Below are 14,442 nucleotides of genomic sequence, written 5' to 3' on the forward strand. Positions count from 1 at the left end.
CTTTCTTTTGAAAAGTATAGAATATCATAAGGTCTAACTAGTTTAAGTTGTCTTAATCGAGATCACACTAAAGAGCCCTTCGCAGAATAAATCTCCAGTTTCATAATTCATCTTTGGACAAAATTGAATATACGGAACTACTTTCAAGAAAATGAATCTTACAGTATCCGGATATACTCAATCATATTTCTTCCTCCAGGGGAAGACAATCACACATCATCTTTAACGTCTTCAAAAGACCCATATATAGTCCATTTTATGTATGTGGCTTTGCCGCTTAGGGCCCTCAAAATTCATTGGACGAATGGACGATCACGCCATTAGACTATGTACACATGAGTCAAGAACTAACACTTCCTAAAACCTCATTTCTTCACCCATAAACATAATTAATTAATTATATATGACTCATATATACTAATTTTATTTTTCAAGCCCCTGCTGAATGGAATTACAGAGTTTTCAAGTATATGACTCATATATACTAAATTTATTTTTCAAGCTGTTAACTTAATGAATATGTGATTGTGGGTATGTTATGAAAAGTGGGTTTTGTATTGGAAACAAGGTTCCATAGCTTCTGTTTTTTGAATGATATCTTTAATTGTAGAACACATTTATAATTCAAATCTTGCAAAACAGAATCCGAAACCGGCCTCCATATTGTCCAGTACTTGACCATACCCATCACACAAAAAACGGATTGAGATCCTCTAAAGTTAAAACCTAACTTCATAGGTAAAGTTGGCATATGGACCATTGGATTAAAATCAAAGGTCAAGATTCAAAAACCATATTTCAAAAACCATATTTGAATATTTGAATCTTGACCTTTGATTTTAATCCTTCATAGGTGAAGTTGAAAACAACTTTAGAGGATCTCTATCAGCACCCGTTACGAATCTAAGAGGCTGTCATATGTCAGGACTCATCCCCAGAAGGACTAATCCTAATCAGCGCCACATCAGCAAATAACCATCCAAGGACTAATCTTCCTAAATCTAACCTTATACACAGAACTAGTCTTGGACCCATCTTTTATTTAATTATACACTCGCAAAAAAAAAAAAAAGAAGAAGAAGAAGAAGAAAAACTTAAATCACTCGTCTTTGGGGGGACGAATGAGGAGGGATGAGTCCAAGGATGAATCCAACCCTGCGGTGTACAAAGGAGGACTAGTCCAAGGACGAACCTTGGACGAAGGTATAAGGCACATCCTAAGTGGATCAACACTTTACATGATTTTACTGTAGTTCAAACTATTGGTCATTGGATACGCCAAAAAGTCCAATAATCCATGACACTTCCAAAAAGTCCAAAGTTTCTTAAATATGATAATGAACTGGCCAATCAGCTAAATACAAGATTTTACAATAGTTACTCTATAGAGACTGTAATTTTAGTACAGTCGTTTAACACTGCATGACACACCCAAAGAGTCCATAGTTTCTTCTATATGACAACAAACTGTCAACCAGGTTTGAAAACAAATATTATGCGAAAATAAGAGACTTATTGTATGAGTGGGAGTTCCTGCATGAATACATTGTTTTCAAGTTTTTCTTGTTCTCTAATTCAAGTGTAAAAGATAATATCAATTATCAAATTAGTACAATATAGAAAATAAAGATAAAATCACCTACTGGCACATTTGTAACCAGTTTTTTGGCAATTTCCATTACTAAATATTACTGCAAGAACTAAATAAGTAAATAAGTAAACAGATATGCTTATCAAACAACAAATCAATTTTTTTTTACCTTAAACGTTTAGGTATTGACCCAAGCCCAAATAGGCAAATACTTTTAGTCAACCCAATCCACACATGTAAAACAAACCATAAAACCAGGCTCATTACATAATTCAGACAATGTTCTTATCAAAAAACTAACTAGTTATGGAAGAATACAGACTTCCAAGAAAATGAATCTCGCAGTACCTGGATAGCCTAGGAAGCTTCAACAACTCTGTACTCAATAGCATTTCCTCTTTCAAAGGTATCCTACCACACGTGATGGTTAGCATCGTCAAAAACTCTGCATTCCTCAACAAGTATGCCAAAAACCGTAGATATGATTTCTGCCCTCTGAAATTTGCAAACTTCATTGCTCTAAGGTTCTTTAGCATGCAAGTCGGAACTGACTGCGGCTCAATCCAGCGATAATCGTTGTGATCTCTGGGATTCTATTTACGCACAAAAAAGATGGATTGCCCAAAGGGACATGTAAGAAAACAAAAATAAAAGAATAGCATAATTAAAAACATGTCAAATATTTAGAATTAGCTAAATTAAGTACCATTATAATACATAGCTGTTCCAACTCAGGAGAGTTTTCTAGTATTTTATGAAATAATGCCCAATCTAAACCATTCCAAGAAAAACTGGCATTGAACTCCAAGTGCTTCATATACGGAAAATTAGGCATCCGTGCATCGGATGGTGTCTTCAGCAGAAAAGAAATGTACAGTTAAAGGCTTGACAGGAGAACCATAACAAGATTGAAATTAAAATAAGGACTTATGAGTCTTTAATTTGTATTTAGAAAGAGAACTTACATGACAATGCAAATCCAACGTAAGCGATTTAGCTCCACTTACTCCTTTTAAAACTTCAACCCATAGAGGATAATATCCATCGTAACCTGATAACTTTACCGAAACAAGAGACGACAAATCTTCCATCACAAAAACTGTGGACATGTGTGTTCCAAAACAGAGGTCCTCAAGCTTAGGAACATTAAGAACAACTTTGCTGATACCGAATACGAGTTTCTCAATAATCAACTTCAAATGCTTCAAAGTAGGGATGCTGAAGTCGTAATCTTCATTGTCAGGGTCGAATATTCTCAGTGATAAACTTTCGAGTATTGGGCAGCCACGTATAAGATTAAGCGCAGTAACAGAGGCTTTACAGTAAACATCTATATCAATCGTTTTCAGACACTGAAGATTGACATATGATGGATAGTTGTATTCAGCAAGGCCCACGTCAGAATTATCAATAGAATGTAAGCTTAATTTTGTGAGCGTCTTGCAAGTGAAAAAGCTATGAGGCAACACAAGATTCATCACCTTAACATCAAGCTCACAAACATTTAACCTCACTGCTGCATCAATCCACTTACACACACGCGACCCGGGAACCCAAGAACAATGCAACCTAAAAAGTTTAACTTCGGAAGCTTTACAACACTCAAGTACCCGATCAACGAACTTAGTAAAGCAAGATATCTCATGATAACAACGGTTATCTTCAAAGACAAGGTTTGTAACGAACTTCCAAGTGTGAATCCATGATTTGGATAAAACACTAGTTCGCACCGCAAACTTAGTAGGCATTAGAGAAAGTATGTGTGATATGACCTCATCGGGCATGTTGCTAAGTCTATCCACGTTCTTGAAACTCATTATATTGTTTATTAATCCACTTCTGCTTCTTCTTCTAATTAGTTTCCTAAGAATATATGAACATTTTAGAAATCATAATCTGAAGAGAGAAATGATTCACATAAAAAAAACACAAAACGGGACAAATTACAACTGTACGTTATATACATACATGCAGGATAAGGTTTATGTGAGAATTATTTACATATAAACAAAGGCAATATTAGGTATAACTTCATATGTTCATAAATTTGTTCACATATATTATATTATTCACATATGAACATCAACTTATATTATAAAGTTTGGGTTTAATATCTGTGCATGAGTACTGTAAGGAACTTTTACACTTTTACCATTCTATTAATGTAATTTACATTGTGCATTGCAGGAGGAAACTTTGTAAAACTGTTCAAATAATGTAAAAGTATATACGTGACAAACCATATGACCTCTTACATGCAAGTTTTCGATTGGTACATGTAAAAATGTTACATTATTTAAACAACTTTACAAAGTTTCTTCCTACAATGCACCAAATGTAAGTTACATTCATACAATAGGTAAGTGTAAAAGTTCCTTACCCTTCCAGATATTAATCCCTAAAAGTTTTCATGATTCTTTTAATTCAAATGGTTCTTACATGAACCTTTTCCTATACATACATATATATGTGGGCTAAGTACCCAAAAATGTAAATAAGTATAACCAAATGTCTATAGTAAGCGTGAACTTATGGATATTGTATGTTAACAACTTGGCAAAATCATGTAAGTTATTAATTAGTTGTTACATGATTTGAACATTTTTATCAAGTTGTCAACATACAACGTCCAAAACCTTAGTCCGTTCTCACTATGGACATCTAGTTATAGTTAGTTTTTGTTAGTTACATTCTAGGATATTTTACCCTATATATATATATATATATATATATATATATAGAAAGAGAGAGCAAGAGAAAATGATTGATAGGCTTAAAATATAGACCTAAAGATATGTATAATATCTTAGATGTTTGACATCATAAGTTTTTTCTCTCTTAATATTTACATTCATGATGCAATGTGTCATTGACTTATTCCTAGATCTAAACACCAATCTTTAGTATATATTCAAAGAGGGCTTGGGCTTGTAAAAATATGAAGACACAATGATTGATGTAGAAACACCTAGGCAGCGCAAAATGGGCGGGTCGGACAGTTTTGGGTAATGGGTCAAAACCGGTGCGGGTCAAAGCGGGTTGGACACGGATAGACCCGCAAATTTTGTTATTAAAAGTTTCGAATTGGCCTATTTCTATTTATTAAATCATGATTAAGTACTACTGAATTGAATTACTTCAAATGTATTATGAATACATTCTTGCCGGTTATACTGTTATCGGGGGTCTGATGGATGTCCAAGTAGGCAAGTATTGATGTAGAAAAGAAAGGCAAAAACTTTTCTAAACACAAAGACTTTGCGTTCATAAAAAAAGAAAGGAAAAAAGAATATTTATTTGTATTTTTTCTATTAGTATTGGAGTATATGTATATATAACTGATCAACAATGTTGCCATGTTGGTAAGTCTTTTATTTATTTAAAGTATTTATAAATAAACTTAAACTAAGAAATAAAGATATACAAACGTACATATCACTCTTCACTCTCTATGTACCAATCAATGAAGCAAAGCCTCCATATTTGATGACACAAAACAGAAATAGAAACAAACCAACCTAATGATTGATGTAGAAACACAAAACAGACATGGAAACATAAACCAACCTATTAATGGAGATTTAAACTTGTGACGGGGACGAGTTTGATCAGAAACAGATATATACCAATACCATGATGATGAAAGGCAATTTATTTATTTATTAGGGCTAACCTCGAAATCATCTTGTTCATTGTAAATGCTTATTTTGACGGGGAACTATTTTTTTCTTAATAAAGATGGGGTTTTTCTAAAAAATGCCATCAAGGCAACAGTTTGAGATATGGAAACTATTTTCATTCATTGCTTCAAAATCTTAACCTATATATATGAAATTTGCAAGTTTTCTTTTAAAATTTTTTTTTTTTAACATTGACTAGCACATTACCCACATAATGCGGTACAACGACGGCTGATGATGACAACGACGGGTGATGATGGTGACGAAATCAAGTAGTGCATATTTATTGATGTAAAAGAGTTAATATTAATCATTAACAATGTTGTGGTAAAATCAAATATCCTAAAACTGTAATTTTAGGTAGTTTGTATCTTTATAAGTTGAATAAAGATTGACTTATTAAAATACTATTAAGAGTTAATTGCAGGATTCGTCCCCGTGGTTTATACATTTTCGTGATTTACATCTCTATTCGAAATTTTTAAACAAATACGTCCAAACTTGTCATATTTTATGCACGTTACGTCCCTGCGGTTAATGACGTTAATATTTATCCGTTAACTCATGTCACGTGCCCTACATGTGAGAGCAATTTCGTATTTTCCCCATCCCATACCAGCTACCCTTCTTTTTTCTCCTCTTTCTTCCCACAGGGATGATTGTTACAACTAACTTCATGCTATTATTAATAACTTTACTTTTTTCTACCTAACAGAAATCCTAAAACTTTTACATTACCAGTACACACAAATGGTTTTTTTCTACCTAATAAAAATCCAAAAACTTTGGATAAATTAAAGTAACAACAACAATTGCTTCTTTCTTTCTATCACCATTTTGATTTTTAAAGTAAACCCATTTTTAACCTCTATCACTTTCATTTACTAGCAGCCAGTGAAGATATGTAGATCTATATTATCTATATCTACGATCTATATATCTATATCTTGATATATAGATCTATGTATCTAACAGCTATATTTCTAAAATATATCTCCATATCGAAAATGAAAAAAAAAAAAGGGTTTTTTTTCCAAAGGTGAAGGTAAGTATGTATATATATATATATAGTGTATGTATCTATATTTATATATGAAGAAGAATAACAAGAAGAATAATTCAACGAATTGTGTTTATCAGGTGAGTAGTTGTCAATGGCAACACAGGAACAACGACTTTCTATTGCTTGGATTTTAGGAAGTTTGATGGTGAATTGGTAGTGATAGATGATTGTAGATTTTTTCTTATAATATCATAATTGTAGAGTTCAATTTTAAAATTATTAATTGGATTACTTTTTATTAAGTTTTATTTATTTTTATTGAAAATCATATGTGAGTGTTTAGCTATGTATGGTGCTAATAAATAGTTTTTTGTGTTTGTTTTCAATCAAATGAAGTGTGTTCTGATTGCTATGTTTTATTCATAAAGGTATTGTTAGCTTTGATATTATTCGTTCTGTGATTGTTGTAGGAATTAAATTTCCAACTCATCAAGCCCAATAGAGTTCACTCTAAAACCATATGGTGATAGAGGGAGTTGCTCACAACCTTATATACATGCTTAGAGTTTATTCTTTTTCTAATGTGGAATATGGGTTTTACATTCAACAATCCTCCCCTCAAACCCAAATTCCGCATTGGGCCTCCCTTTCAACTATACTCCATGATCCCACCTTTTCTGTATCGCCGACATTTACCATCAGAACACACTACCTTTTACTAGCTTCCTTTCGGTACAAGGCATACCGAGATCCACTAATACTGTTGAATCGGGTCTAACCGGGGAACCATCCACATTAACACTTAGCCAAATCAGGCTCTGATACCAATTGTAAGAATTAAATTCCCAACTCATCAAGCCCAATATAAGCCCAATGGGGTTCACTCTAAAACCACATGGTGATAAAGGGAGTAGGCCACAACCTTATATACATGCTTAAAGTTTATTTTTTTTCCAATGTGGGATATGGGTTTTACACCCAACAATTGTTCATAAATAGTCTTATAGTTGTCATCAAGTTTAATGCTGTGTTCTTGAGTTTTTGTTTGAAGAGAAAGGAAGGGAACATGAAGGTTTTTAAAAATATTTGTGTTCTTGAGTTTTATTAAAGAGAAGAAGAGAAAAGAAAGGAAAGGAGTTGGAAGGAGAAATCAATACATTTTGGTTATAATTTTTTCCTTTCACTTTTGGGATGATTTGGAAGGAAGGAAAATTCACCCCTTCTCTTTCATTCACCTCTCTTCTCTTCTTTCCCTTTCCTGTAAAAAAAACTCGAGAACACAGTGTAAGTGGTTACATTGTAAGAAAGAGTGCACATGTGATTAAAGGTTGTGTATAAAGCCTTCTCACAGGTATGTTTTAGTACATAGCACACTCTTTTTTTTTCTCTTTAGATGTGTGTGTATGTGTCTTCTATGTGTGGATGAAAATTGAAAAATAAAGGTTCTGCTTATGTAGTTTATATTATCTATTTAATGATGATTGTTTTGTAATTTGACAATGAAGATGGAGAGTATATGTATAACAAATATAGATATAGATTATAGGCCGGAAGGAAAGAGAGAAGAAGAAGAGGGGGTGTTTTAGATGTAAGAAGACTAAAATAGCCTCATGTGAAAGGCACATGATGATACTTAACGGCTAAAAGTGGATGAAATTCGTTAAAAGGATGTAACGTGCAACAAATCTATGAACTTTGGACCAATTTCACTAAAATTCTTGAGAAGGGATGTAAACCACGAAAATGAGCAAACCACATAGACGATTCTTGCAATTAACTCTACTATTAATTTAAAAGATAGTCACCATTCCTCGATCTTTATCTAAGATGTTACATTACTATTCAATAAAAAATTTACCAACTCATTTCACCCGGTATCCCAAAATTTCACCAAAAAGGTGACGTTATTTTCACCAAAATTCTCGATGTTCATATCATCTTTTTCATTCCATCAAGGTATCAAACTATATAAAAATAAAAACGTAACATTTCATTTATAATTAAGACGAAACATTACATCACATTTAAAGAAAACGAAAATTACATACTCTCTCCGTCCTCTTAAACTTGTCTACTTTAAAAATTTTCAAGTCAAATTTTACGAATCTTTAAGTATAAATATTTTTAATTGTGTTATGTAATATTTGATAAAAGTTATATGAATAGATAGTATTTTGGATGTGTGTTTTATTGGTATAACTTTTATCAAATATTACATAACACAAATAAAAATATTTATGGTCAAAGTTAATAAAGTGTGGCTTTAAAATTTTAAAAGAAAACAAGTGTAATGGGACGGAGGAAGTAATACTTATAAGAAATAGATTAAAAACACTAAATGGACCTCTTTTACTGTAAATGGATAAGAATTTTCCATTTAATATAAGAAAAACATCCCGACTACTGGACAAAGACCTCAATGGTTATCAAATAATTTTATGTTGTAAATGATATAAAGTACACGTGAATAATGTATTGCTGCTCATTTGTCAGAGTTTGAACTCATGACCCATAAAATGAAACCTCTGGAAACACCCTGACCATTGTACCAACACTTCAATAGTTTTTAAATTATTATATGTTTTAAATGATACATGGTACAAGTAAATAAATGTTTTTTTTACTTATTTGTTTCTTTTATAGTGAAAATGTTTAATATTAATTCAGGAAATTCCTTTTTGAAGTCGTCTTATTATACATTATATATAAATTACAATAGCCAAGTGTAGCCAATGATGGGTTTACAAGTTGGTTTTTCTAATTTTTTAAATTTTTTAACAAAACGATATAACTTTTTGGGGTGTGAAAAAGATTAATTTAAATAAAATACACTTTTAATAACATAAACTACAACTATTGTAGGAGCTTCATTTCAACTATTCAATTGATCTGAAAAGATGGAGGGCCCTGCCGCTATTTTTTCATGATCGTATAATCATAAGTTTATTGAGTCCGTTGCTTTTTAGATAATGTTATTGGTTTTTTACATTTTACATTTTATATGAGTAAATAATTAGTTTGATTTGAAACCTTGTTTTACTAGCTTTAACAGTTGCTTACCACCCAGAGGATATGGAAGACCAAAAAAAAAACAAAGAAATCGGAATACAATTAATGGTAGTTAATGTATCCTTTTGTTTAATCTCATAGACTTTTGTTTAATTGAAAATGATCTACCAAATGATATGTATAAGTTGACAATATAACAATAAAAATTAACAAAACATCATGAACTAATCATCAATATATTTAAATTTTTCTTTTAATATATATATCTTATAAGGCAAGGTTCATGTAAGAACCTTTAACTAATGATTAGATAAACATATATAATATTAAGTATAATTTGATCTATTTAGATATGAAGAATTTGTTCCCATATACCATTTATATAAGAATATCAAGTCATAATTTAGAGGAGTCAAATTATTCTCCCATGAGCCTTTTTCCATATCTTTTATATACCCTATCTTTTACGTTGGTCACAGGCCTTCCAAGATTATTTTTCTATCTTCATTTCTCTCACTGTATATCTTTCTTCTTTCTCTCCACCGTAGTTACATTCTGGCCACCAAAAAGAAAAAAGAATAAATATAATTATGGTTAACAGTTGAATAATATGACATTGGTGGGCCTCCCACATCCTCCTCGCTCTCTTTCTTTTCGGCAAAGTTCCTCGAATTGCTTCACCAAATGACTTCACGAAAACACCGGCTGTTATGTTACCCCGATCGTCAGCGAGCAAATTCTGATTCTGATTCCCCCTAGTGTTGTGTATTCTTCATAAAAACTTTGTTACTATAACTTACATTACGAAATAACAGATAGCAAATGATTTCTATTAAATAGACGGGTACCCGCACTACACTTAACATGGTTTTACTTTCAAACTATAAAGATATGCCGGCACTGTTACCTTTAGAGACGGCAGTCCAATAGTACATGACACTTCCAAAAAGTACGAAGTTCCTTAAATATGATAGTGAATTGGTCAACCAGACTCGAGAAAAAAAGCTCAAACAAGTTCAGGTATAAATACAAAACAAAGTGTGTTAGCTCCAACGCCAAATGCATACATAATATGTGATAACTGGACCAACTACATACATGATTTTAAAACAGTTTAGGTCCTAAATACATCTGGTGGCTTACTCTATAGAGAGGGCAATTTTAGTGCAGTCATTTAACAGGCCATGACGTATCCAAACAGTCACAAGTTTGCTAAATATGACAACAAACTGTCAGCCAGTTTGGTTTTCCAAACTGAAACAAGTTCAGCTGAAAATAGGAGACTTACAGTATGAGTTGGACTGAGTTAGCTCTGAATTCATACACACATTATTTTCAAGTTTTTTTTGAAAGCTAATTCACGTGAAAAACATGATTCCAAAGATTATCAAGTTATTACAGAATAGACAATATAAATATAATCATGGACTGGCACATTTGTATCCATTTTTGAGCATGAGTGAATCTTCAGAACATTAAGTATAACCCAAAACAACACATATATATTTGCATTTTAGTTTAGAATAAGATATCTAAATTCATCCACCTTAAACATTTCTTGTAATATCAAACCAAACGTAAATAGTCTTTCGACAATCATAACCATACATGCAACCAAACAGTACTGATCGCTGCATACTATAGACCGTATTCAATTCATCAAACTAAGTACTTGTTATACCGACTTGCAATAAAATGAATCTCACAATACCTGGATGCCCTTGGAAGCTTCAACAACTCTGCAGTTAATCGAAATTCTTCTTCCAGGGGAGCGCTATCGCAAATGATTGCTAGTGTCTTCAAAACTTGAGCATTACCCAACATGTATGTCATAAACTTTATATCCGATTTCAGCCCCTTGAAATTTACAAACTTTATGGTTCTAAGGTTGTTTAGCATACAAGTTGGAACTGACTGCGGTTCAATCCAGAAAGATTCTTTAGGCTCCGGAAGATAATGAATTTTGGTGTCCTATATGATCACAAAAAAGGTGGACAGATCAACGTGAAATGTTGAAAAGTCTTGGGAGATAGCAAACAAAACCAATAATAGCTCATGAAGTACCTCTTCAATACATAAATGTTCCAACTCATAAGAGCTTTCAATAATTTGATTAATTAATAGCCAATCCGAAAGAGAGCAATGACTAGCCCTGAACTCAAAGTGCTTCAAATTCAGAAATTTGAGCATTGGTAATTTGGATGGAGTCTTCAAGAAGAAAACAGACAAAAAACCGTATAGTTAAAAGGATCATCCAAAGATGAATATGAAATTGGCTCACTGATGTGTTTATAAAGAGAACTTACATTACTATGTGAATGCACAGTAAGTGATTTTGCTGCACTTAATGCTGTTAGAAGTTCAACCCATGACCGATCAGGTTCAGCTCCAAGAGAACATAAAAGTGTCACGGAAACCAGAGGCAGGAAATCTTCCATCACAACAGGTGACCACAAACGAAAATTTTTTTGAAACAGTGATTTGGGGAGGGTGTTTTGTCAAACAAGTTTTCGAAAAAAAAAAATTATGAAACAAGGTAAACCGGCTTTTGAAAAGCCGGGTTCAAAAAAGTTGGGTCGAACCCGGTATTTCAAAAACCGGGTTCAAAAAAGGACACCTGAAACCGGCTTTTCAAAAACCGGGTTCAGGCTTTGCAGACTGATGTGACAAGCCGATGACGAGCTACCGTGATCGATCGCACAAACTTCGAAACCGGCTTTTCAAAAACCGGTTTCGAATCTTGTATATATATATAACATTTTTGTCCCTTCTTATTCAGCCTCCCATATAATATCCCTTTCCTTCCCTGCCATCTATCCTCTTCTTTCTCAAAATTAATCCATACAAACCATAAAAAAAAATGATTAGAAAACAAGACCATCTATGAGTTCGTGAGGATTAAGCTTTTCGATAGAGCTCGTAACATTTGTCACCTCATAATCTTATTTTGAGTTAGCATCTGGAAACAATGATGGTTGGGGTGCCTTAGTCGCACCAATAACCACCTCCCCATGGCTAGAAAGCGGCTGGGTTGTGGCGGCGGGTGGAGGTTGTTCCAGAGATTGTGACGGTCGAGTGGCTGAAACATAATTCGAGCGATTTATGCAAATGAGATGGTGACGGTCGAGTGTCGGCTGAGTGATTTGGACGATTAACATTCCGAAAGGATTCGAAACTTGTTTAGGTATATATATACACACACATATTTGAATCCAAATCAGTTCATTCATTTTAGTGTGTGTATATATACATATATTCTGGATCTATTCATTTGTATTTAATTATTGTAAAACTCTCATTTTAATTGATTTAGGTACTGTTATTGTTGTTCGTGATTGAATTTAGATTTAGATCTTGAGATTAGATTGCTATTGTTTTTGCTGATAGACATATTGATTTAGGTATAGATCTAGATTCTGTTGAACATTTGGTAAATTCGGGATCGAAACCGGTTTTTGAAAAGCCGGTTTTGAAGTTTGTGCGTTCGACCACTGTAGCTCGTCATTGGCTTGTCACATCAGTCTGCAAAGCCTGAACCCGGTTTTTGAAAAGCCGGTTTCGGGTGTCCTTTTTCGAACCCGGTTTTTGAAATACCGGGTTCGACCCAACTTTTTTGAACCCGGCTTTTCAAAAGCCGGTTTACCTTGTTTCATAATATATTTTTTTTCGAAAACTTGTTTGACAAAACACCCACCCCAAATCACTGTTTCAAAAAAAATTTCGACCACAAACACCCATAAACAAAGAACTCTTCTAGATTAGGGACATTTAGTACAATTTTTTTAACTCTTATACCTTTAAACGTTTTTATCTTCAAACACTTCAAAGTAGGAATATTGAAGTTGTACTCTTCATCGCCCTCGTGTCTTGTTACTTCTAGAGATAAATATTCAAGCAACGGACAGCCAGGGATAATTTTAAATGCATTAAGATTAGGATTTGTATACACCTCGATATCAAGAGTTTTCAAAAGAGGAAGATCAACGGGATATGTGATGTTCCAATCATCCCAGTATCGAGTGCAAACTAATGTTAATTTTGTAAGTGTCTTACGAACGAACGGACTAGGCAAATCAAGGAGAACAGAACGTATTTCAAGCTCGGAAACATTTAACCTGATAGCTTCGTCAATCCACTTTAAAGTAGTAGCTTTTGGAACCCACAAACTAGAAAAGTCCAAACGGAATGACTTAACATGGGTTGTCTTGTAAAGCTCAAGTACCCGGTCAACATACTTGGTAAAGCTATCTAAACCACTAAAAGAGAACATATCGTCGAATTGAAGGTTTGTGACATACTTCCAACTGTGCCTCCACCTTTTGGCCAAAATACTGGTCTGAACGGCGGATTTGGTAGGGATGAAATCGAGTATGTGGGTAAGAACCTCATCAGGCAAGCTGCTAAGTCTATCTATGTTCTTGGAACCCATTTTGAACCACTTCCCTGGTCGGTCGACCGGTTTAACTAAGCCTGGTTTTTAGTTGAACTGGTCAGCTTCTTCTTCTTTTTTTTTTTAAATAAAATTTTCAAACAAAAAGATGTAAAAGGGTGTTTTGTTGGAAGGTGACAAATTTTGTAGCATTATTGTGAGAAACGAGTACCCAGTTTTAAAATATTAGAAAAATACAGTAACTTATAAATATATACAAATATAAATGAAGTTATCATAAAATTAATGATTTAATAAGGAGGTCAAGTGAAAATTGGTTTGCCTGCCTAGCTAGTGATAAAATACTAAAATCTAACCTGATCTAGACCTCAGGGCAGGAGGTGTATGAATCTATATCTATCAATATATTATAAATATATAAATGTTATTAGCAAAAAACGTAAAAACAAAGAAACTTAAGAACCAAATAACCAACCAACCTGAGAAGATTAGATTAACGGCGATGTAATTTGGTAGTAGCAGAAGGCGGAACACAATCTCAGGGGGAGGGTACGACCAGTTGTTTTTCAAAGTTAGGGTTTTTTTTCACAGTAGTTTTTTTTTTTTATAAAATGAACGGTTTTTAAAATTAAAATGTCACTGTCATGCTAATGTTATCGTTGGAGCGAAAAAAAAAAAATACTCGTATATTTCTTACAAGAAAAGGGGATTTAAGACTTTCCGGTGGTTAAACTTAGGTGTGAATACTAATTTTTTATTATTTCTTAGT

At 33.2% G+C, this 14,442-nt stretch overlaps 3 protein-coding genes across 3 annotated transcripts; all 3 read right to left on the minus strand.

Moving 5' to 3' along the window:
- Positions 1 to 1,887: 1,887 nt before the first annotated feature.
- On the minus strand, positions 1,888 to 3,408 carry LOC122597276 (FBD-associated F-box protein At5g56370-like). The gene is made up of 3 exons (XM_043769890.1): positions 2,557 to 3,408; positions 2,298 to 2,444; positions 1,888 to 2,184 (listed from the first exon to the last, which is right to left on the minus strand). The coding sequence occupies exons 1-3, from the start codon at positions 3,406 to 3,408 to the stop codon at positions 1,888 to 1,890; spliced, it is 1,296 nt and encodes a 431-aa protein (XP_043625825.1).
- Positions 3,409 to 9,675: 6,267 nt separating this feature from the next.
- Positions 9,676 to 11,774, minus strand: LOC122598498 (putative FBD-associated F-box protein At3g50710). The gene is made up of 4 exons (XM_043771091.1): positions 11,590 to 11,774; positions 11,348 to 11,491; positions 10,995 to 11,254; positions 9,676 to 9,838 (listed from the first exon to the last, which is right to left on the minus strand). Exons 1-4 carry the CDS (start codon positions 11,719 to 11,721, stop codon positions 9,832 to 9,834), a joined length of 543 nt encoding a protein of 180 aa, XP_043627026.1. The 5' UTR covers positions 11,722 to 11,774; the 3' UTR covers positions 9,676 to 9,831.
- Positions 11,775 to 12,225: 451 nt separating this feature from the next.
- On the minus strand, positions 12,226 to 13,712 carry LOC122597277 (F-box/LRR-repeat protein At3g59200-like). The gene is made up of 2 exons (XM_043769891.1): positions 13,079 to 13,712; positions 12,226 to 12,362 (listed from the first exon to the last, which is right to left on the minus strand). Exons 1-2 carry the CDS (start codon positions 13,710 to 13,712, stop codon positions 12,226 to 12,228), a joined length of 771 nt encoding a protein of 256 aa, XP_043625826.1.
- Between the last annotated feature and the right edge of the window lie 730 nt (positions 13,713 to 14,442).

The sequence above is a fragment of the Erigeron canadensis genome, chromosome 4 (genome assembly GCF_010389155.1).
Source record: "Erigeron canadensis isolate Cc75 chromosome 4, C_canadensis_v1, whole genome shotgun sequence".
NCBI lineage: Eukaryota > Viridiplantae > Streptophyta > Magnoliopsida > Asterales > Asteraceae > Erigeron > Erigeron canadensis.

Bases quoted from the DNA above. Each gene is read 5' to 3' on its own strand.
- LOC122598498 (XM_043771091.1), bottom strand. From the start codon at position 11,721: ATGGAAGATTTCCTGCCTCTGGTTTCCGTGACACTTTTATGTTCTCTT. The intron at 11,492-11,589 runs GTAAGTTCTCTT...TTCTTCTTGAAG, and splicing joins CTGTGCATTCACATAGTAAT to ACTCCATCCAAATTACCAAT. The intron at 11,255-11,347 runs GTACTTCATGAG...GTGATCATATAG, and splicing joins AACATTTATGTATTGAAGAG to GACACCAAAATTCATTATCT.
- LOC122597276 (XM_043769890.1), bottom strand. From the start codon at position 3,408: ATGAGTTTCAAGAACGTGGATAGACTTAGCAACATGCCCGATGAGGTC. The intron at 2,445-2,556 runs GTAAGTTCTCTT...TTTCTGCTGAAG, and splicing joins CGTTGGATTTGCATTGTCAT to ACACCATCCGATGCACGGAT. The intron at 2,185-2,297 runs GTACTTAATTTA...GTGCGTAAATAG, and splicing joins AACAGCTATGTATTATAATG to AATCCCAGAGATCACAACGA.
- LOC122597277 (XM_043769891.1), bottom strand. From the start codon at position 13,712: ATGGGTTCCAAGAACATAGATAGACTTAGCAGCTTGCCTGATGAGGTT. The intron at 12,363-13,078 runs GTATAAGAGTTA...ATTATGTTTCAG, and splicing joins GAAGATAAAAACGTTTAAAG to CCACTCGACCGTCACAATCT.